The sequence below is a fragment of the Babylonia areolata genome, chromosome 29 (assembly GCF_041734735.1).
Source record: "Babylonia areolata isolate BAREFJ2019XMU chromosome 29, ASM4173473v1, whole genome shotgun sequence".
Classification (NCBI taxonomy): domain Eukaryota; kingdom Metazoa; phylum Mollusca; class Gastropoda; order Neogastropoda; family Buccinidae; genus Babylonia; species Babylonia areolata.
In genome coordinates, this window is record NC_134904.1 from 41677116 (window position 1) to 41701242 (window position 24127).

General features: G+C 39.6%; 2 protein-coding genes across 3 annotated transcripts; one reads left to right on the forward strand and one right to left on the reverse strand.

Annotated features, from left to right (window-relative positions):
• Positions 1 to 1362: 1362 nt before the first annotated feature.
• Positions 1363 to 17868, reverse strand: LOC143274804 (putative tRNA (uracil-O(2)-)-methyltransferase). Its single transcript, XM_076578732.1, has 11 exons — positions 17408 to 17868; positions 16425 to 16554; positions 15513 to 15741; positions 14010 to 14078; positions 11863 to 11970; positions 9733 to 9804; positions 9384 to 9490; positions 7333 to 7516; positions 6479 to 6905; positions 4250 to 4366; positions 1363 to 2464 (listed from the first exon to the last, which is right to left on the reverse strand). Exons 1-11 carry the CDS (start codon positions 17760 to 17762, stop codon positions 2238 to 2240), a joined length of 2025 nt encoding a protein of 674 aa, XP_076434847.1. The 5' UTR covers positions 17763 to 17868; the 3' UTR covers positions 1363 to 2237.
• Positions 17869 to 18110: 242 nt separating this feature from the next.
• On the forward strand, positions 18111 to 23593 carry LOC143274679 (density-regulated protein homolog). Of its 2 annotated transcripts, none has more exons than XM_076578560.1 (7): positions 18111 to 18192; positions 19520 to 19640; positions 20419 to 20438; positions 20797 to 20887; positions 21612 to 21806; positions 22679 to 22818; positions 23405 to 23593. In XM_076578560.1, the coding sequence occupies exons 2-7, from the start codon at positions 19544 to 19546 to the stop codon at positions 23444 to 23446; spliced, it is 585 nt and encodes a 194-aa protein (XP_076434675.1). In that variant the 5' UTR covers positions 18111 to 18192; positions 19520 to 19543; the 3' UTR covers positions 23447 to 23593. The 2 variants fall into 2 exon arrangements, with proteins under 2 accessions (XP_076434675.1, XP_076434676.1); XM_076578561.1 differs by lacking the exon at positions 18111 to 18192 and adding an exon at positions 18235 to 18254.
• Positions 23594 to 24127: the final 534 nt, after the last annotated feature.

The following is a 24127-nucleotide window of genomic DNA, read 5'->3' on the forward strand; positions in this document are numbered from 1 at the left end:
AAGGGTCTTCTGATCACTTTGTTTACAAAACTAAAAGAGTAACAGGAAAAACAATCCTTACAGAATCTATAAAAGACTGCTCATCACAGGGTCTTCTGTTCACTATATCTTCTCCATCACTATACACTCTATCTCTGTCTTCACACTCTAGGTCCCAGTTCCTATATAGTAGGGTACTGTACTGTATTGAGTATTGTGTATTCTGTGTTGTGTTGTATTAGTAGGGTACTGTACTGTATTGAGTATTGTGTATTCTGTGTTGTGTTGTATTAGTAGGGTACTGTACTGTATTGAGTATTGTGTATTCTGTGTTGTGTTGTATTAGTAGGGTACTGTGCTGTATTGAGTATTGTGTATTCTGTGTTGTGTTGTATTAGTAGGGTACTGTACTGTATTGAGTATTGTGTATTCTGTGTTGTGTTGTATTAGTAGGGTACTGTACTGTATTGAGTATTGTGTATTCTGTGTTGTGTTGTGTTAGTAGGGTACTGTACTGTATTGAGTATTGTGTGTTATGTGTTGTGTTGTATTAGTAGGGTACTGTACTGTATTGAGTATTGTGTATTCTGTGTTGTGTTGTATTAGTAGGGTACTGTACTGTATTGAGTATTGTGTATTCTGTGTTGTGTTGTATTGTCATATTGTATCATTTTTTGTCAAAACAGCTTTCTCCCTATGAAATCAGGGCCACTCTCCAACACATCTATCTCTCTGTCTTCTGCACCCCCTGGGACCCCAGTTCTTGTATTGTACTGCATTGTATTGTATTGTACTGCATTGGATTGTATTGTACTGCATTGTATTGTATTGTACTGCATTGGATTGTATTGTACTGCATTGCATTGTATTGTATTGTACTGTACTGCATTGGATTGTATTGTATTGTATTGTACTGCATTGGATTGTATTGTATTGTACTGCATTGGATTGTATTGTACTGCATTGCATTGTATTGTATTGTACTGCATTGGATTGTATTGTACTGCATTGTATTGTATTGTATTGTACTGCATTGGATTGTATTGTACTGCATTGTATTGTATTGTACTGCATTGGATTGTATTGTACTGCATTGGATTGTATTGTATTGTACTGCATTGGATTGTATTGTACTGCATTGCATTGTATTGTATTGTACTGCATTGGATTGTATTGTACTGCATTGGATTGTATTGTACTGCATTGTATTGTATTGTACTGCATTGGATTGTATTGTACTGCATTGTATTGTATTGTATTGTACTGCATTGCATTGTATTGTACTGCATTGCATTGTATTGTACTGCATTGCATTGTATTGTATTGTACTGTATTGTATTGTATTGTACTGCATTGTATTGTATTGTATTGTATTGTATTGTATTGTACTGCATTGTATTGTATTGTACTGCATTGGATTGTATTGTACTGCATTGCATTGTATTGTATTGTACTGCATTGCATTGTATTGTACTGCATTGGATTGTATTGTACTGCATTGTATTGTATTGTATTGTACTGCATTGTATTGTATTGTACTGCATTGTATTGTATTGTATTGTATTGTACTGCATTGCACTGTGTTGCTTTGCACTGCATTGCACTGTACTGTATCACTTTTTGTCACAACAGATTTCTCTGTATGAAATCAGGGCGGCTCTCCAACATGTCTATTTTCCGTCTTCACCCCCTGGGCCTCAGTTCCTATATTGCATTATATTGTAATGTACTGTATTATATTGCATTATATTGTAATGTACTGTATTCTATTGTCACAAGATGGCACTTTTATCACAACAAATTTCTCTGTAAGAAATCAAGTACCACTCTCCCAGCACGTCTATCTCTCTTACTTCTGCACCCCACGGGGCCTCCGTTCTTGTATTGTACTGTATTGTATTGTATTGTATTGTATTGTATTGTATTGTATTGTATTGTATTGTATTGTATTGTATTGTATTGTATTGTATTGTATTGTACTGTATTGTATTGTACTGTACTGTATTGTATTGTATTGTATTGTATTGTACTGTATTGTATTGTATTGTATTGTATTGTATTGTATTGTAATGTATTATATTGTATTGTATTGTATTATATTGTATCGTATTGTATTGTACTGTATTATATTGTATTGTATTGTACTGCATTACATTGTACTGTATTGTATTGTATTACATTGTACTGTATTGTACTGTGTTGCAGTGTGTCACATTACGTCACTTTTTATCCCATCAGATTTCTCTGTATGAACACACCTATCTCTCAGTCTTCCGCACCTCCCTCGGCCTCAGCTCCCCCTCACCGTGAGCAAAGGAACAGTTGGCGGCCGTTCGGGGACAGCCGTCTGGGTGGTTGCTGTGGAACCAGCACAGGGAGACTTTGCGTGTTGCGGGGTCGGATCTCCGCGCCTTCCTGGCCTTGCTGAAGGGGCTCCAGGGGTCGTCCACACTGAAGTCCCTCAGCTGAACCCGGCCCCCGGACACTGGAACAATGATGATGATGGTGATGATAATAATATTAATAATGAATAGTCATACAAATAATAAACAGCAATACTACTTATAATGGATACTTATAAAATCATGGTACTCTTATCCAGAAAAACTGTAACACATGTATTACTAATAATGGGTACTCTATCCAGATAAACAGCAATACTACTAATAATGGATACTTATAAAGCACTCTATCCAGATAAACTGTATCACTACTAATACTAGATACTTCTATGGCACTCTTATCCAGATAAACTCAATACCACTAATAATGGATACTTATATAGCACTCTATCCAGATAAACTGTATTACTACTAATAATGGATACTTATTTGACATTCTTTCAAAATAAACTGCAATACCATTTAATAATGGATACTTATATAGCACTCTTATCCAGACAGACTGCAATACTGCTAATAATGGATACTTATTTGGCACTCTGTCCAGATAAACTTCTCTGGGTGCTTACCAAAACATGCTGCTGCAGTTTCAGTTTCAGAAGGCGGCATCACTGTGTTCAGAAAAATCCATATACGCTACACCACATCTGCTAGGCAGATGCCTGACAGCAGCATAAGCGAGGTGCAAGGCAGGCTGTGAGTGCATGCATGTATATTTGTGCACCTATCAGAGTGGATTTCTTCTACAGAATTCTGCCAGAGGGCAGCACTTTTGTTGTAATGGTTTCTTTTTCAGTGCGCCATGTGCGTGCTGCACACAGGACCTTGGTTTATGGTGTCATATAATGTTGCTACATGCTTTGAAATGCCCATAACTTACGTGCTGTGTATATAAATGTGTATCACAGAATACTTGTAAACATATGTATATTCACATAGCCCCCACCACCAAAAAAAAAGAAAGGAAAAAAAAAAGAGAAGAAAATTCTTTGGTTTCACTTCCAGTATGAACTAACATCCTGCAAAGACTGTGATCCCAAAACGACAACATAATCACAAACCCAGCATGTGGCTCTGTGTCTTGTGTTTAGCAATAGAACTGTGTACCCCCATCCCATTCCCCACTCTCCCCTTCTTATTTTGTTCTCCCAAGAAAGAACTTTCATCATTTCAACATCAAGACACCCATTATCTTCCAGGTAGTGGCAATATCTGCAACAACACTTTACTGAAGAGTCTATATAATACATCCAACTGATACATAAACTTAACTGATTATCCACAGAACCAATCAGCTTACAACAGAGAAATATAGGAAATTTTCTTCCTAAAATTACGTTTAAGTAACATACTTACTGTGACCCACTAGTGCAGACTCCGGCAGGGGTCTGACATTCCTGTCCTGTGCAAACTACTATCCGTCTAAGCGGAGAAAATGAAAGTAGCTACGGCCGATAACCTCCCGGAAGTAGGTAACCTCCCCTTTGCCCCCCTGACTAGCGCCCTCTTTTTCTGGCAGCCATCTTGACTCCTGTTCAAGCTCTTACATATTCAGAATACCCCCCAAAATGGAGTATGGCTGCCTATGTGGTGGGGTAAAAACGTCCATGCACGTAAAAGCACACTTGTATAGATACGAGTGAACGCGGGAGTTGCAGCCCATGAACAAAGAAGATATTCAGAATCAGATCACTATTGTCGCAGTTATAGAAGTTAAGAAATGTAATCTATCTACTGTTTATATCACACACACACACACACACACACACAAATGCACATACACACACCCACACAAATGCACACACACACACAAAGTAGCAACAGCAAGAAGCAAAGAAACATAAAGGAAAGAATGATGATGAACTTACCCTGAAAGATGTTGCTATGGTTACGGAGCAGTGTCTGCACCCCACCACACTCTGACTTGAGGTCATCACGAGTCTCTGCATCCAGCATCCCAGCTACCGTGCCGAGGTGGACGCTGCCTATAGGTTACCATGACACATTTTATTCACAACATTTGTCTCTGCGTCCAGCATCCCAGCTACCGTGCCGAGGTGGACGCTGCCTATGGGTTACCATGACACATTTTACTCACAACATTTGTCTCTGCATCCAGCATCCCAGCTACCGTGCCGAGGTGGACGCTGCCTATAGGTTACCATGACACATTTTACTCACAACATTTGTCTCTGCATCCAGCATCCCAGCTACCGTGCCGAGGTGGACGCTGCCTATAGGTTACCATGACACATTTTATTCACAACATTTGTCTCTGCGTCCAGCATCCCAGCTACCGTGCCGAGGTGGACGCTGCCTATGGGTTACCATGACACGTTTTACTCACAACATTTGTCTCTGCATCCAGCATCCCAGCTACCGTGCCGAGGTGGACGCTGCCTATAGGTTACCATGATACGTTTTACTCACAACATTTGTCTCTGCATCCAGCATCCCAGCTACCGTGCTGAGGTGGACGCTGCCTATAGGTTACCATGATACGTTTTACTCACAACATTTGTCTTTGCGTCCAGCATCCCAGCTACCGTGCTGAGGTGGACGCTGCCTATAGGTTACCATGATACGTTTTACTCACAACATTTGTCTCTGCATCCAGCATCCCAGCTACCGTGCTGAGGTGGACGCTGCCTATAGGTTACCATGACACGTTTTACTCACAACATTTCTTTACATTTTCATGCATGTTTGTGAAAAAGCAGAAAAGAAAGACCTGCAATTCTTAATAAAAAAAAAAAAAATTAAAAAATTAAAAAAAAATTTTTTTTACTGATGATGATGATGGTAATGATGATGATGATACCGATACTTATAAAGCACCTACCCTCGGTCGGAGACCAAGCTCTAAACGCTTCACAAACACTGGGTCATTTGCACAACAGGCTGCTTACCTGGGTAGAGCTAACTGATGGCTTCTACTGGGTCTCATCATTCGTTTCCAGATTCTGTTTGTATTTAAAACAATTTTTTTTATATTTTAGTAAAAACTGTTTGTATCTAAAAAAAATCCTTGAATTTTTTGTACTGTTTGTATCTTTTTAGTAATGTCTGTGTTTGCACCTATTCTTCTCATCAGTGTGTTTTGTGTGATTCTTGATGTGTTTGAGCAGACAAACAAATTTCCCCTGTGAGGGATTACTAATGTGATATTGTGTTGTGTTGTGTTGAATTGTATTGTGCTGTATTGCATGTTTTTTCCCCAGTGTATATAAGTTATTGAAAGAGATGACAAAAACAATGAAACCCCCCCTCCCAACTCCCCCCCCACCCCCCCCAAAAAAAATAGAGCAAAAATGTCCCAAAATTAGCCACAGTAAGACGGGCACAATAGCCGAGTGGTTAAAGCGTTGGACTTTCAATCTGAGGGTCCCGGGTTCGAATCTCGGTAATGGTGCCTGGTGGGTAAAGGGTGGAGATTTTTTCGATCTTCCAGGTCAACGTATGTGCAGACCTGCTAGTGCCTGAACCCCCTTCGTCACGGTGTGTATACGCAAGCAGAAGATCAAATATGCACGTTAAAAATCCTGTAATCCATGTCAGCGTTCGGTGGGCTTTGGAAACAAGAACATAGCCAGCATGCAGAACCCTGAAAACGGAGAATGGCTGCCTATATGGCGGGGTAAAAATGACCAAACACGTAAAAGCCCACTCATGTACATATGAGTGAACGTGGGAGCTGCAGACCATGAACAAAGAAGAAGAAGAAGAAGCCACAGAAAGTCTGTTGTCTGCATCATTTTGTCTTGTGTGATTCTTGATGTGTTTGAGCAGACACAAACGTTACCCCTGTGAGGGATTACCAATGTGAGATTGCTCCCGATGTATGAACGACCCTGGTGACCTGTCTGTTGTCTGCATATTTTTTCTTCTTCTTTTCTCATGTGTGCATATCATTCATCATTATGCCCATCGCTCCCTGTGGAGCATAGGCCATCGACGACCCCTCGCCATCGCACTCTGTTCTGGGCTGTTCTGGCCATTCCAGTCCAGCTGGTCCCTTGGTGTGCATATAAAGTGATTTAATAACAACAACTGTCATCAAAGAAAAAAAGAAAAGAAAAAAAAAGCACAATGCTTACCTCCCTTCCTCCATCGCCTCCCTTCCTGCCCCGTCACCTCCGTGGCGTCGTCTGCAGTCAGCACGGCGTCAAACACGGCACGCACCACGCGCCCCTTGACCGCCTGGCCCACCTTCTGACAGTTCCTCACCTGTTCCTTATCGCTTCTGGCCTGGAAGGACTCTGTCCACAGCGGCTTCGAGTCACAGCCTTCACTGTCTGCGTGAGAACGACATCCACACTCCTCCTCACAACCGTCACCTCCGTGTGCTCTCTTCAGACAAGGTGTTGCTGAGGACTGAGGGTGCGTTCCGGAAGACTGCTCAGGTTCACTGGATCTGGCTGCGGAGTTCATGGTGCATCTTTTGTTGATGAACTCCTGTCGCTGTTGATCGGCGGCCGCTTCCTGGTCAGGGGGGTAGGTGCGGTGACGACCGATCTGACACACCTGTTGACGATGGTGCTGATGAAAGTTTACTTTTAGACACTGTTGGAGATGCTGTGCATGTTCAGTGTGTTATGTTTAATGAGGAGAAAAGTAGTTTGTACAGTTTGATTTTCCGGTCAAACTTGGGAGAAGGGGCAAGGGCGAGATTCAAGTCCACACCCTGACGGACTCTCTTCCTATGAAGATATGAACAATCACACACACACATGCACACACACACACAACTCACACACACTAGACACGTAAAAAATTCCCTGCACACACACCCCCACTGCACATACACACACTAGCGCACACACAAACACAGTACCCCCCCCCCCCCCCACACACACACACACCACATGAAGGTTTCAGCAGAGGGATAAGTAGGGAGGGTAGGAGGAGGAAGAATGCATCATCAGTGCACTGTGCAGGAGGCGTGACTCACCCTCTTGGTGGAAGGGATGCGCAGTGTGTCTTCCTCCACCCGAAAGCCGCAGGCCTCCCCCACCTGGCCCACGTAGGTCAGGTAGGACCGGTAGTTCGATTCCCCCTTCACCTTGTTGTTGAAGCGGCAGTTGAAGTCATGCAGGCAGCAGGGCAGTACAAAGTAGCTGCAGGTGTACGATGATCTGAACGAAGAGTTTTAGAATTTTTCAGTTTACTCAGTTTTTGTGCTGTATTGTATTGAACTATATTATATTGCACTGCACTGTACTGCACTGCACTGTATTATATTGTACTGCACTGCACTGTATTATATTGTATTGTATTGTATCATACAGTATTGTATTGCATTGTATCATACAGTATTGTATTGCATTGTATCATACAGTATTGTATTGCATTGTATCATACTGTATTGTATTGCATTGTATCATACTGTATTGCATTGTATCATACTGTATTGTATTGCATTGTATCATACTGTATTGTATTGCATTGTATCATACAGTATTGTATTGCATTGTATCATACTGTATTGCATTGTATCATACAGTATTGTATTGCATTGTATCATACTGTATTGTATTGCATTATATCATACTGTATTGTATTGCATTGTATCATATTGTATTGCATTATATCATACTGTATTGTATTGCATTGTATCATACTGTATTGTATTGCATTGTATCATACTGTATTGTATTGCATTGTATCATACAGTATTGTATTGCATTGTATCATACTGTATTGCATTGTATCATACAGTATTGTATTGCATTGTATCATACTGTATTGTATTGCATTATATCATACTGTACTGTATTGCATTGTATCATACTGTATTGCATTATATCATACTGTATTGTATTGCATTGTATCATACTGTATTGTATTGCATTGTATCATACAGTATTGTATTGCATTGTATCATACAGTATTGTATTGCATTGTATCATACTGTATTGTATTGCATTGTATCATATTGTATTGTATTGCATTGTATCATACTGTATTGCATTATATCATACTGTATTGTATTGCATTATATCATACTGTATTGTATTGCATTGTATCATACTGTATTGCATTGTATCATACTGTATTGTATTGCATTGTATCATACTGTATTGTATTGCATTGTATCATACTGTATTGTATTGCATTGTATCATACAGTATTGTATTGCATTGTATCATACAGTATTGTATTGCATTGTATCATACTGTATTGTATTGCATTGTATCATACTGTATTGTATTGCATTGTATCATATTGTATTGCATTGTATCATACAGTATTGTATTGCATTGTATCATACTGTATTGTATTGCATTGTATCATATTGTATTGTATTGCATTGTATCATACTGTATTGCATTGTATCATATTGTATTGTATTGCATCATATTGTATTGTATCATACTGTATTGTATTGCATTGAATCATATTGTATTGTAGTGCATTGTATCATACTGTATTGCATTGTATCATATTGTATTGTATTGCATTGTATCATATTGTATTGTATCATACTGTATTGTATTGCATTGTATCATACTGTATTGTATTGTATTATATTGTATCATATTGTATTGTATTATATTGCACTGTATTGCATTGTATTATATTGTATTGCATTGTATCATATTGTATTGTATTATATTGCACTGTATTGCATTGTATTATATTGTATTGCACTGTATCATACTGTATTGTATTGCATTGTATCATACAGTATTGTATTGCACTGTATCATACTGTATTGTATTGTATCATACTGTATTGCATTGTATCATACTGTATTGTATTGTATTGTATCATACTGTATTGCACTGTATTGCATTGTATTGTATTGTATTGCATTGTATCATACTGTATTGTATTATATGCACTGTATTGCACTGTATCATACTGTATTGTATTGCATTGTATCATACTGTATTGCATTGTATCATACTGTATTGCATTGTATCATACTGTATTGCACTGCACTGTATTATATTGCACTGTATTGCATTGTATCACACTGTATTGTCTCTACCGGCTTACCTGGCAGCAATGACTGGAATCCATGGGGTCAGCTCATCGCTATGGTTACCGATGATCCAATCAAATTCTGGAAAGAGGTTGTCAGCTGAGGGTGTGATGGATCTCTCCTGGTTGGAGGTAGAAAGACAAGTGACATGACACGATCAGTCAGAACAGAAGCATTCATGTGCATTACATCTGTGTGTGTGAGTGTGTGTGTGTGTGTGTGTGTGGTGTGTGTGTGTGTGTGTGTGTGTGTGTGTGTGTGTGTGTGTATGTGTGAGTGTGTGTGTGTGTGTGTGTGTGTGTGTGTGTGTATGTGTGAGTGTGTGTATGTGTGTGTGTGTGTGTGTGTGTGCGCTGATCTCACCTCCAGCTTCACATCGGAGCCAAACGAGTTCCAGATGTTTCTCTTACGGAGGTCGATACCAAGACCAGGATGCTGTCAACAAACCAAAACCAGATGATCAGACCATGAAAAAAAAAAAAAAAAAAAAAAAAAAAAAAAAAAAAAGCAAACAAACAAACAACAACAACAACAAAAACCCCCATTTAAAATTAAAATGGAATAAAAAAGAAATATCCATGAAGACAGGTTAACCCACAAGACATCACATCAACTGTATCCTAAAGCTGACAGCTGCAGCCAGTTTCCTGTGCAATAGAACAATGACTAACTTCGCCCCCTGACCAAGTCTGATGAGAGCACATCCACTGTGTTGTTTTGACATGGACCAAAACGTGTGAGTGAGAGCATCGAGTCTACAACACTTGGTGCCAGAAAGTGTTTTTCAAAGAGAAACTTGGTGCTGAAAGAGGTAATACTGAGATTCACTCTAATGCCAGGATCGTCTGCGACAAAGAAGAGTTGTTTCCCTTGGAAATTTCCTGGCCCAGAAACCCACACAAGGTATGCATGACTTTGCATGTAGCATGCAATTCAGATCTGATTACATTGTGCAGCATTAGAATAACCCTGTTAAGAATTATTGCTAAAGAGTCTGTGGGACCCATAAGACTTTTTACTGATGGGAAGCCCTGAATTCACTGACAACACCACCATCACAACAAAAAGTGCCCTCAGACTCTGTCTCATTGTTAGGCTTTTGTGCTGTCATTCACACCGTATACACACAGACTAAGTTCTGTTGGGTTTTTGAAAGTTGTTTTCTCTAATTTCTGACACTGAGATTTGAGTAGAGAGATATCTATCTATATGTATCTATAGATATATATGTCTGTGTGTCGGTCTCTCTCTCTCTATATATATATGTACATATACATTAGGAGAAAGGAAACTATCTGTCACTGAATCTGGGAGAGGTGCTGCTAGCATCATGGGGATGACTGTACTGACTTGTGGCAAGAAGACAGTGTCCAATAAAAGAAGGCTTTTATCCTCAACAGGTCAGAATGCATTCGGTTGACTTGGTGGACAGTTAGTTCTGGAACTTCATAGGCAGATGAAAAGATAACACGCATGATAGCAGCATCAGCGCCAGGTCATTACACTCACCCAGAGATGCCAACCCTTGTCAAGTGTTTGAAGGAACAATCAGGAAATTTGGTTTGAACATTTTGAATTTGGTAGGAACACTCGGACTCAGAGCCAATGTACATTATCTACAAGGCAAACAAACACTTGGGCCTACCTGCAACACGGTGTAACTACTACGATTAACCTGATTGTCTGCTCAATGCTGTTTCAATGTAAACAGGCATGCGATTAGCTAAGCATCATCACGTGAGACCAAGTTTAGAAGTGACTACCCTGACCTCATAATCAATGGGTCTAGAGTGTCTGGGTAATGTTATGACAGGAATACATGTTACCATGCTATGTAGGCAAAAATGAACTCCACAGCATCTGTGTAATGCTACGACGGGATAGCATGTGACAATGCTATGTAGTGGAAAATGAACTTGTCAGAACAATTTTGACGTAAGTGTAACATCAGAACAAACTGCGATCAAGCTTAACAAAATATGGCAAATCATAACAGTCGTCATCTCTGCTCACCCCCTCTTTTGTCAGAATGTAGACCAGCAAGCCGTAAAACTGCGGTCAAGCTTAACAAAATACAGTAAAATCATAACAGTCGGCATCTCTACTCACCCCCTCTTTTGTCAGAATGTAGACCAGCAAGCCGTAAAACTGCGGTCAAGCTTAACAAAATACAGTAAAATCATAACAGTCGTCATCTCTGCTCACCCCCTCTTTTGTCAGAATGTAGACCAGCAAGCCGTAAAACTGCGGTCAAGCTTAACAAAATACAGTAAAATCATAACAGTCGTCATCTCTGCTCACCCCCTCTTTTGTCAGAATGTAAACCAGCAAGCCGTAAAACTGCGGTCAAGCTTAACAAAATACAGTAAAATCATAACAGTCGTCATCTCTGCTCACCCCCTCTTTTGTCAGAATGTAGACCAGCAAGCCGTAAAACTGCGGTCAAGCTTAACAAAATACAGTAAAATCATAACAGTCGTCATCTCTACTCACCCCCTCTTTTGTCAGAATGTAGACCAGCAAGCCGTTCCCACAGCCCAGGTCCACAAACGACTGTTTCTTCTTCTCACTGCTGCCCTGCCTGTCCTCTTCCCATATCAGCTGTCAACGTACAATACAATAATAATAATCATAATACAAAAATAATATAAAAATTATGATAATGATGATAATAATGATGACTGTGATAAAAAAAACATCAATGATGATAATAATTTTGATTATAATGATAATGATGATATTGATGGCGAGCATAATAATAATAATGATAATAACAATATCAGTAATAATAAAAATGATGATAATAATAATGACAACAACAACAACAACAATAATGATATCAAAACTTATGACAATGATGATAATAATAATGATGACTGTGATTAAAAAACCCCAATAATGATGATAATAAATTTGATTATAAAAACAAAACACTGATAATAATGATAATAACAACTACAATGACAGTACTTAATAATAATAATAATAATAATGATAATAATGACTTAATTTATGTAGCACTTTTCCATGTAGAGTCTGCACTAGTAGGTCACGGTTAAGTATGTGTAATTTAAACATGCTCTAATAATGACATAATTTATGTAGCACCTTTCCATGCAAAACATGCTCAATTGCCATGTACATTATAAAACTGACAAGTAAAACATGCACATCAACTCCAAGTAAAACAACTTACAAACATAACGCAGCATAGGCATCTGACCAAACACTGACAGTGATCTATTTTTGAACACACATGAAACCATCACGCACAACGCTCAACATACGTATCAAATATCAGAGTACCTAAATGATAAAATCTCAGACACATCTCACAATATATTAATCTTTATTCATCTGACTGGAAAATGTCTGTGCATCTAGAGGCTCATCACTCACACCACACAGTCTCTCAACTCATGGTCAAGTCTGACACACACAACAAAATGACAAAGGCTGGACTAAAATGATAAAAAGTAAAACATGAACTACTTCACACATGAAAGTGATGAAACACAATGGCTTGAATTACGCAAAAAAAGAAAAAGAAAAAAAAAAGTTCTACTATAACAGTCATGTATTTTTGGAAACACTGTTTCAGAATGTAAACACAACTATAAATTCATCATTATTATTTTTTTAAATGGCATGTTAAATACTATAATCACAGCATTCTAGAATGCAATATAGGATTTTTTTTCTAAGCCAGTACATTACATTAAGAAAGGATTATTCTGGAAAAAGAAAACCTGCCCCAAATTGACCCATTATAACTTCTTGCATCATACTGAACATATCATTTAAACATTTTAATATCTGCCAAATACATTTCATATCGCATAAACACACACTAACAATGACTCAGTGATATATTTAATTTTATATGTTTCTGAAATTTCTGAGTATGACATCATGGTGATAAAGACCCAATGCAAGTCTGTCTGTATTGTACAAAAATGAATTTGAAATTGTTAACACATAATTTCTGATGAGCACAGATTTATGTAAATGGATTTGGAATTCTGATCCAAGCCGACAATATATATATATATACTAGTAGTTGTGTATCATGTTGCTTCGAACCAAGATATGTATGATAATCAGTGGTGTCTGACTATGACCATAAGAACAGCAGAGGAGGCAATGATAATCAGTGGTGTCTGACGATGACCATAAGAACAGCAGAGGAGGCAATGATAATCAGTGGTGTCTGAAAGAACAGCAGAGGAGGCAATGATAATCAGTGGTGTCTGACGATGACCATAAGAACAGCAGAGGAGGCAATGATAATCAGTGGTGTCTGACGATGACCATAAGAACAGCAGAGGAGGCAATGATAATCAGTGGTGTCTGACGATGACCATAACAACAGCAGAGGAGGCAACTGCTGTCCCATCTATCTGGGCTAGAATCTGATTATAGTGGAGAGTTTCTGACCAAGTTACGTCCCACTCTCTCGGCCAAGTGGGTTTCTAGGACAGTCGGTGTTGAATCAAGATATACAAAAGATATACAATGTAACAAACAATAGTAACCAATCAGTCAAACACATACCAGCTGAGAAAAAATAAAAAAAACAAAAAACCAACCAACCAACAAACAAAACAGAGAAGTCACTGAAGTATAATGATGATATTTACCAGAAGGTAAGCTGCTATCCCAATGTCCTCATAAACAAATTTTTGTGGGTCTGTCGACTCTGTCCAGTTCTGTTATGGAAAGAAAGGAGATTTATCATATATGTACAAACAAACTGGTATTATCAGAAAATGACTATTGCAATAGAATCTGTCTATAGTATAAATTATCAATTCATTCTTAAAAACAACCCAATATATGCACGCACATACACACACACACACACAGACACACACACACACACAAACAAACACACATACAGATATAAACATTATTTCAAGAGGGCAGTCGAATAAGCACTACTACTTTTTTTTTTACAGCCATCTGGGCAAAAAATGGGGGAAAAAAAGGGAAAAAAAAGTCATCCACAAGTCATATTCCACATACAGGAAGAGAAGAGAAGAGAAGAGAAGAGAAGAGAGAGAGAGAGAGAGAGAGAGAGAGAGAGAGAGAGAGAGAGAGAGAGAGACAGAGACAGAGAGAGAGAGATGGATGTGCATGTTTGTGAATAAATGAGTATGCATCGCATATCTTCAGGTCAACCATACATTGTATCAACAGTTACAATACGAATTATGGGAAAAAAGAAAGATGGATTAAACTTGGAAAAAGAAAGAAAGACAGAATGAGACTAAGAGAGACAGGCATGGGGTTGGAGGGAAATTAAAGAGATGAAAATTAAGGACAGTTTAACAGGCACAGACAGTCACAGATATAGAAAAACACAATCTCTCACATTCCCAACTCACAGACTAACCCACCATTATATATTAGTACATCAACCACACATAAATTTAATGCACACACACACACTAACATTACCACAGCAACAATCATGTATTCACACAACATTCAATGACAGTCAGACAGAATAACCAACACAGACCTTTAAAAAAATGTCAAACAACAGACAGACAAGGAGGAAGTCAAACTGACAGACACACCGAGTCTTCCACAAACAAAACACTACAGGCATTCATTTTTCCTCATACTTTGACCAGGAGGAAGGTGGCAGAATGGTCAAGACACTCAGCTGCCAATAAAGAGAGTCTGTGAGGGTGTGGGTTCAAATCCCGCTCTCGCCCTTTCTCCCAAGTTTGACTGGAAAATCAAACTGAGCATCTAGATTCTAGTCATTTGGATGAGACGATAAACTGAGGTCCAGTGTGCAGCACACACTTGGCGCACTAGTCATTTGGATGAGACGATAAACTGAGGTCCAGTGTGCAGCACACACTTGGCGCACAGGGAAAGAACTCATGGCAACGATAATTTGTCCTCTGGCAACATTCTGTAGACGAAATCCACTCTGATAGCTACACAAATATATTTTATAAGCATGCACTCAAGCCCTGACCAAGCGCGTTGGGTTATGCTGCTGGTCAGGTATCTGCCGAGCAGATGTGGTACAGCATATATATATATATATATATATATATATATATATATAGGATTTGTCTGAATGCAGTAATGCCTCCTTGAGAAAATGAAAGCGGATCTCATACCTTGACCAGCTCCGCCCCGTACTTGTCTTTCAGCTCAGAGTACAGCTTGGCGTAGCGGTCAACGCCCACCAGGCGCAGGGACCTGATGGCAGTGGACAGGTTCGACTGCTGTGTCCAGCGCTGCAGTTTTGGCGCCAGGGTGTCCCTCAACCAGGGCAGCGAGGAGTGTGCGTGGGGCGTGCGGCCTGACTCCTGGGGCTGGGGTCTGCTGCAGCTCAGCTGTATGGTACTGTGGGGGTCATGGAACTGATTATTTCATTTTGTTCCATTTTCAGCTGTATGGTACTGCGGGGGTCATGGAAGTGATGCTTTATTTTATTTTGTTCCATTTCATTTATCTTTTTTTTCCTTACATACAATTGCATTTCAGTTCAGATGTTTTTAGTTTATTGTAAAAAAATGTTCATTTTAGTGTTGCAGTTTGATGTTCTTTATGCCTTAGTTGAGACTGTTTAGCTCAATGTAAAAATGTTCATTTTGCTGTTATAATTTGACATCTTCATGCCTTATTTGCTTAAACCTTTGTTGTGTTGTTTTATAGCATGGTATTCATATAGTATACTGACTTCATCATTATATTTATGTTGTGTAAGTGTATAACATGCCAACTGTGTGTGTAGATGCCTGTATTTCACTTGGAAAAAAAAAGAATAGGAACCCCCCCCCCCCCAATAAAACAATAAAGTTATTCAGCCAGTCAGCAAGCAAGCAAAACTAAGAAGAAACTACAACGGTCTGACATGATCACACTGATAAATATTCTCACACATCACAAATCTTGTGACAATTTCTGTTATAAGTAACCTGTACATGTATCCTCTCCCAACTTTCAACACACACAGAGGGAGAGAAAGGGAGACAAATTACAATGCCTATTTTGAATTTTACATTAGTTTCTAAAAGTTTCAGTACCTGTTCCCGTCATCCTGCTGAAGGAAAGTGAAGCAATAAGCCACTTCAGAAGAGACATTGCTGTCACCCTCCTCAGCTGTGTTGGTGGTGTAGCAGAGGGGAAGGAATGTTACTCTTTGTGAACTCTGATCTGCAGTCAGTCAGAATGGATGTCATACAGCAATTAATATTCAACTTTGTACAGAAACAAAGCAACAACAACAACAACAAAACAACAACAACAAAAAAAGAAAAAAAGAAAAGAAAAAGAAAGAGCATGCTGTGATCGAAACATTTGTCTTTGACACACTATTTCATATAATAGATAATCAAGTTAATGTTTTTCTTCCCAAGAGCTTGTTTTTATGGGGACTTACCCCTCTCTATGTGTGTCTGTGTCAGTCTACATACTAATAACTATGGGATCTAACTATGGGATCTATCTATCTAAAGACATAATGCTTGTACAAACATACATGCTTGTATAAACAGGTTACAACACAGAGCGAAATATAATTTCCACATTTTCTGTGGACATATTTCATATTATCTAATGATGATGTTTCACTGCCCCACTGTCAGTTCTGCTTTTTTTGCACCCCAACTCCACCCTGCATGTGTGATTGTGTGGGGGTCCTTCCAGAACATCTTTAACCATACTGAAGATGATGACACTCATGATGATGATTAATCTCATAAACATAGTATCATGTAAGCAAGTTAATAAGCTTTCAAAATGCTTTCATACAAAGTCACACACACACACACACACACACACTAAAATGCTTTTACACAAAGTCACACACACACACACACACACACACAATTAACAACACATGTACTGCCTCTGCTCACAGGTTGTTGATCCATCACTGGATGACCGATAATATCAAAAGCAAAAGTAATCAACTACTGCACACATGTGTGTCATACTACAACATACTCTACCCACCATAGATGACACTACTGCACACATGTGTCATACTACAACATACTCTACCCACCATAGATGACAGCCTCCAAGAGAACTGGGAATGCTTTCAGCTGTTTTGGATGCAACTCTCGAACAATTATCACAAACTTTTCCTCGTTTCCTCTGAGATCAACTTCCAAACTGTGCGTCTTCCCACAGTCAGAAGCAGTGTTTTGACTTTTATTTGACAAAAAAATCTTCAACATTTCGTCTACAGTGTTCAGTGAATCTGCAGTTCTGATCTGGACAATTTTTGTCCCACTCAACCTTTTGTTCGCGACATGTGGCTTGTTGATCCAGACTGTTGCTGCATCAAGAAACTCCTGCAGTTTCCCGTCTTTCACTGGAAAATTGCCAGTGATGCTCAGATCACTTTCCCGAATCATTGCTGATTAACATACATTCAATGAGACACAATACATATAAAAGCCCGGTCGTTTCTGACCGTGACAAAACTTTGAAAGAATCCAGTGTGCGTGCCCCACGGCTTGTCGTCTGCTTCTGCCATCTGGCGCAACATGGTATGGCCGTTTCTCGATAAAGCACTATCCGAATAAACGACCAGTGCATTTTGTATATCGACAGCTTTGTGTAAATAAAACATCATTAATGTATTAAGAAAATAGTAAATATTCAGAATATCACAAGTAAAAACTTTACTCAAAAAGATAAATAAACAATCAATAACAAAATATATACTATAGTCAAACAGCTCAATTCTGAACTGGATTGTGTTCTTGTTATTTTTGTTAGATTTATTTACCGGGGTAGCTTTGTTTAACTTTAGTTTCCGGTTAGTCCTCGCATGCTGACTCGGTAAGTTATGCGGGCTTCACAGTGATTATTTTTGTTTCTAATCACCAGACTGTTTGGTTAAAGTAAGTGTTTACTTATTTTGTCACAGGTAAAAAGTTTTCTTTAATGAACAGTCGTCTGTTAAAGTAGCGCTGTCTAGTCCCCAGCCCTGGGCATCTTCCTCCGGAGGGTGTCCAAGCAGTAGACTTCATTCATCCGTGAAGCCCCCCTCCCACCCCCCTAACCCTCCACCTACACCCTCCCCCCCGACCAGCCCCCAACCTCCTCCCCCACCCATACCCCCCCTCACAAAATTTGTGCCCTGGGGCACCACTTGCCTCCAGCTTGCTGGACAAGGACAAGGCCTAACAGCTGTGGTGCAGTTCTGCATACAGCTGTATACTGCAAATTAGCACAACCCCCAGGCCCCCCTCCATTCTGCCAACAGCCTCCCTCGCTCTTTCTCTCTCTCTTCCTCTGATACTGACATGGTGCACAGCTTCTCCAAATGTCAGTAATTGCCAAGGTTAGCAGTTGGACATCACCGGAAGAAGAAGAAGAAAGTTAAAGAAAAACATGTCGCTCTCGGTCTCAAGTCTCAATCTGTGCTGTCTCACTTTCAGTATGGTAAAAAGTTTTATTACTAAAAAGTTTGTTGGTCGCAGAAATGTTTTGACTTGACTTTCTACAACATGTTTGCCTCAGCACGATTTTGATTCAGCGGTTTCGTTTTCATCTTTCGTCCGTAATGTCGGCTGTTGTCATTTTTTGATCTGTCTCGTATATTATTTCCACCCACGTGCCAGATTATTTCTTACTTGCACTGTTGAGTTCTTCCCTTGATCACTGCTTTAGAGCCTAGATGAGACAAGGAAAACTCTCCCCGTGATTATCATCTGGTCTGTTTATTGTGTAGGTGCCACATACCTACTTGCTGTGGCATTCGAGTTGGTGGAGGGTGGACAAATCTCATCAGTGGTAATCCAGTAATCTCTTAACAGAGAAATCTGTTGTGATAAAAAGAAATACAAAGTATGAATACAAAATACTATGTAACAGTAAACTGATGAAAAAGTCAGATGTCGTTTTCATTCAGGGCCTTCAACCCAGGACATTTCTCTTGTCCAGGCTGTTTTGTATTAATTACTCAATAACTTGATTATAATAACTGAAGCATGTGACTGTTGCCTGAGTGTTGGGTGTCTGACTCGGATATATTAAGATTTTATGAATTGTACTGAATCGGTATTGTCAAATCTATCACATTTTGGTTGTAACTGAATGCGTTTTTTCACACTTTTTTGATCTTTCTTTGTCGTGAATCTTAACGTGGTCTCACCCCTTGCAGCAAGAATCAGTGACTGAAACAATCATGGCGGAAGCAGAAGGACCAGTTGAGCGACAGTTCCTGACCTACGATGGTCCACAGAAAGGGGTCAGCTACCCAGTTCGGGTTGTATACTGTGGAGGTGAGAAGAGGATTCAGTTTACTTTCAATACAATAACAAAACAAAACAACACAATACAGTACAATACTATATTACTTTGTTAATCCCTCACATGGGAAATTCAGTCTCTGCTAAGACACACATCAAGAATCTAGTAGTAAACACAACCATAGTAACATACAGGCATAAACTTTATATGTATATATTATTTAAACTTTATATGTATATATTATTTCTTTTTTTTTAATAGTTTGATGTAGAGATTGTGAAACACTGACAAGTGAATTTGTGTGACTGCATACACTCAGCTGAAAGTGAAACACTGACAAACAATGATTATGGTTTACTTTGCATTCTCACATTGTGACATTGTCACACATGTAGCATTGATGACTGCATCTGTGGAGACACATGCACACATGTACATACTATATACATGGTGACACACACACACTTACAGACACACTTGCGCGTGCGCACACACACACACACACTCACACAAAAAAAAACTTATGCATGCACCCATTTGAACAGTGGCATATGGTCTTACAAGAATTGTACAATTTGCTGAATTCAGATTATTTTTGCCATGTCAAAAGTTTTAAGCAACACATTTGATTTTTTGTTTTGGATCCCCCCCCCCCCCCCCCCCCAGTCAGAGACAGTTAATGTGAAGAAAGTTTATACTGTGAAGGATGACTGAGTTTGAACTGTTAACTTTAACAGTTTAACTTTGATTATTTGCCAAATCATTGGTTGTGCATGAAGTCAATACAAAATTGTTTCCTTTGTGTTTCAGAATGCACTATGCCAATAGAGGTGAGTATAAATTCCATGTTAACATGTTTGAAAATAGTTGTGTGTGTGTGTGTGTGTGTGTGTGTGTGTGTGTGTGTGTGTGTGTGTGTGTGTGTGAAGGCTAATGTGAAGGCTAAAAAGTGTGTGGTGTGTGTATGTTTGGGTGCACATATAAGCGGATGTGCAGGTGGTTCATTTTAGAATAGTTGTATTTTTTTTGTTTTGATTATTTTACTTAAGGTTAGTTTAGTCAATTTGTTTCATTATTTTAGTTAAGATTAGGTTATCTAATTTCATTTTTTTAGAAGTTTATTTGATTAATCAGTACCATTTTCATGACACTGTTTTATAGATTTATTGCCACAGCTTTTGTTTTCAGTACTGTGAGTATTACGTCAATTCTGACAAGTGCAAGGAATGGCTTCAGAAGAACCTCCCCAAGGAATTTGAAAAACTGTCAGTCACCAAAGGTAATACCCAGAGAACTCTCCTCCATAGCACATTCCAGTTTATGTGCACTCATCTCTGTGTGTGTGTGTGTGTGTGTGCATGTGCATGCATGTGTGTGTGTGTGTGTGTGTGTGTGTGTGTGTGTGTGTGTGTCATAGTGTGTGTGAATAGGTGTGTCTGTGCGTGTGTGTGTGTGTGTCCTTCTGTCTATAGTTTATACAGAGTGTGTGTGTGTGTGTCCTTCCATCCGTAGTTTCAACAGCCTTCTATCTACTTGCATTTGTAAGCTTTGTCTTGCATCCCTTCCATTCAGAGTATACTCAGTTGTGCATGCAAGTGAAAGTGCTTGGATTTGTTTCCGCACAAGATTGAGTGTTATGTAAATACATATATTATTGTTATAATCTTTATTGATATTATTATTATTATTATTATTATTGTTATTTCTTTTTTTTTCTTCTTCCTATTAATTATGAGATGAGAAAGGAGACTGGCACTTAATTGATACATTTGCTACTATCATCATCATCATCATCATCATTATTATTATTATCCATATTTTAACATATTATTATGATTATTATTATGATGATGATCAGATGACGAAGGAGATAAGTACCATATGAATGCATTTGTTACTGTTATCTTCATCATCATTATTATTATTGTTAGTATTACTATTATAATGGTGATGATGGTGGTTATAATGATTGTTATAAACATTATCATGATGATGGTGATGAGATGACGAAGGTGACGGAGACAAGAAGGAGGACGGGGCGGCAGGAGGAGGGGAGGAGAAGAAGAAGCGACAGACCAGGGGAGGCAAGGGGCTGATGAAGGCCAAGAAGAAGGTGGAGCCACAAGGCGTGCGGCTGTGGACGGCCAGCAGAGGCAAGAAGAAGAAGGTCACCATCGTCGTCGGCTTGGCCTCTTACGGTGAGTGAGTGAGTGACTGGTGACAGAGAGAGAGAGCGAGAGAGAGAGAGAGTGAACACTCAACTGTTTTCATTAGCTGTATAGCTCTAGTTGGTGGGTACAAATCAGAACAAAAATGGTCGAGACAGAGAGAGAGAGAACACTGAACACTTAACTGTTTTCATTAGCTGTATGGATCTAGTGACATGGTGGGTACAAATCAGAACAAAAATGGTTGAGAGAGAGAGAGAGAGAGAGAGAGAGAGAATGTTAGTGCATGTTTGTGTTTTTATCTTAGAGTATGTGTGTTTTGTGTATTTATCTGTGTGTGTGTGTGTGTGTGTGTGTGTGTGTGTGTGTGTGTGTGTGCATTGAGGTAGAATATATGTGTCTGTGTCATACTACATTACTAGTGATGATACGTTCATGCAAGTTTTTAAAACATATCTAATTTAGCATGATGCGTGTGTAAATGTTTGGTGGGAATTTGGGGGCTTATGTGTGGGTGTATTAGTTTGTGTACAAGTGTGAGTATGTGTGCCTGTGTGTGTTTGTTTGTTTGAGCAAATGTGTGTATGAGCATGTTTTTGTGTGTACATGCATACATATATGTGTATAATGTGATTTTGGGGTGACGTGAGAGTGAGGGGTGTGTATGCTGGAGTGACTGATCTCTCATGGAACAGGAGACAGGCAGAGTGATGACTATTTTGAAATGATGGAGGAAATTCAATTAAAAAAAAAAGAAAAGACAAACAGTGAAACACTGACCTCTGGATTGATTTGCCATGTGTGAACAAGAGAGAGAGAGAGAGAGTTTATATCTGTTGTAACAGCTGGACTGAACCAGTTATTGAAGAAGTCATTGATATAATTCCTGGAGTGTGTTTCAGAAATCGACCTGAAAGACGCCAGTAAATTTTTTGCAACCAAATTTTCCTGCGGGTCCTCTGTGAGCAGTGAGGATGAGATTGTGATTCAGGGCGACGTCAAGTACGACCTGTTGGACATCCTGCCTGAAAAATGGCCACAGGTGATGTCTGCTTCTGAAGTCTTTGCCATTGTATTGAGTTGAGTTGTGTTGTGTTGCATTGCATTGCAGTATACTGGATTGTATTGTACTGTATTACTTTTTGTCACAAGAGATTTCTCTGTTTGAAATTCAGGCTGCTCTCCCCAGAGACGGAACACGTTGCCATAGTGCAGTGCCATCCATATTTTTTGTGTGGTCATTTTCTGTCTGCTAGTGTATTTGTTTTACTGTCGAACTGGGTTTTTTGGCACTATTGTTTCAGACACAACCCTTCTGTTGCCATGGGTTCTTTTACATTTTGTATACATGTTTTAAGTGCACTCTGCACTTGGGACTCGAACCTGCGGACTCTCAGTTCCTAGTTGGGCGCATCACCATTGGTCCACTGCTCCACATGAAAATACTAAGACCAAAAGATTATTAAAAGATCAATTTCCCTTAAGGTCTTAGAAAAAATCAGAACCACACACACACACATACTCACTCACACTCTCTCTCACACACACACACACATACATACGAACAATGCCAAGTATTTGTAATGTGTAGCTCACAAACTTGTAAAAGCATTGCTTGTTTGTTTCAGATTGATGAAGACGACATCGATGACATGGGAGAAAAGAAGTAGCCGTGTGGTCATGTGTAGAAAGGGCGGTGTTTTGTGTGGACTGCAGTGTGTACCTGTGACCTGTGTTGTGCTGTGGTGTTGAGTCTTGATGTTGAGTCCATCCGTGTGTGTGTGTTTGGTGAGGTGTAATAAATCAGATGGAACAGACCAACTGCTCTTTGTGGCGTTAGTTTGTGTGTGTGTGTGCGCGCGCGCGTGACAGAGGAGCCCACCGTGACAGAGGAGCACCCAAGAAGAGATACAAAGACTCCTTGAAGAAAGCTCTCGGTGCCTGTCACATTGACCATCGCCAGTGGTCCGCAGTAGCCGCTGATCGAGAGACCTGGCGACGCACCATCCACCAAGCTGTCTCCTCCTTCGAAAACAACCGCAGGGCCAGCCTTGAGGACAAACGCAGGAGGAGGAAGAACCACGACGCTGCAGCCGCGAACCCAGACCAGACTTTCCCTTGCAACCGCTGCGGCCGACTCTGCTTTTCCCGCATTGGCCTTGTCAGCCATGAGCGTGCCTGCATCAGACGTGGACAACGCCCTTCCTAGATCTTCGTCAGCGAAGCCAGGCCATGATGATGATGTGCGCGCGCGCGCTTGCATGCATCTGTCTGTCTCTCTCCCGTCTGTCTCTCTCGTGTCTGTCAAAATGTGTGCATCTGTCTGTGTGTGTGTGTCAAAGTCAGAATTT

Coding starts and splice junctions, on each gene's coding strand:
- LOC143274804 (XM_076578732.1), bottom strand. CDS start 17,762: ATGATTCGGGAAAGTGATCTGAGCATCACTGGCAATTTTCCAGTGAAA. Junction 7,517..9,383: donor ATTCCAGTCATTGCTGCCAG/GTAAGCCGGTAG, acceptor CTCTTCGTTCAG/ATCATCGTACACCTGCAGCT. Junction 4,367..6,478: donor GAGGCGATGGAGGAAGGGAG/GTAAGCATTGTG, acceptor GGTAACCTATAG/GCAGCGTCCACCTCGGCACG.
- LOC143274679 (XM_076578560.1), top strand. CDS start 19,544: ATGGCGGAAGCAGAAGGACCAGTTGAGCGACAGTTCCTGACCTACGAT. Junction 19,641..20,418: donor TCGGGTTGTATACTGTGGAG/GTGAGAAGAGGA, acceptor TTTGTGTTTCAG/AATGCACTATGCCAATAGAG. Junction 21,807..22,678: donor CGTCGGCTTGGCCTCTTACG/GTGAGTGAGTGA, acceptor AGTGTGTTTCAG/AAATCGACCTGAAAGACGCC.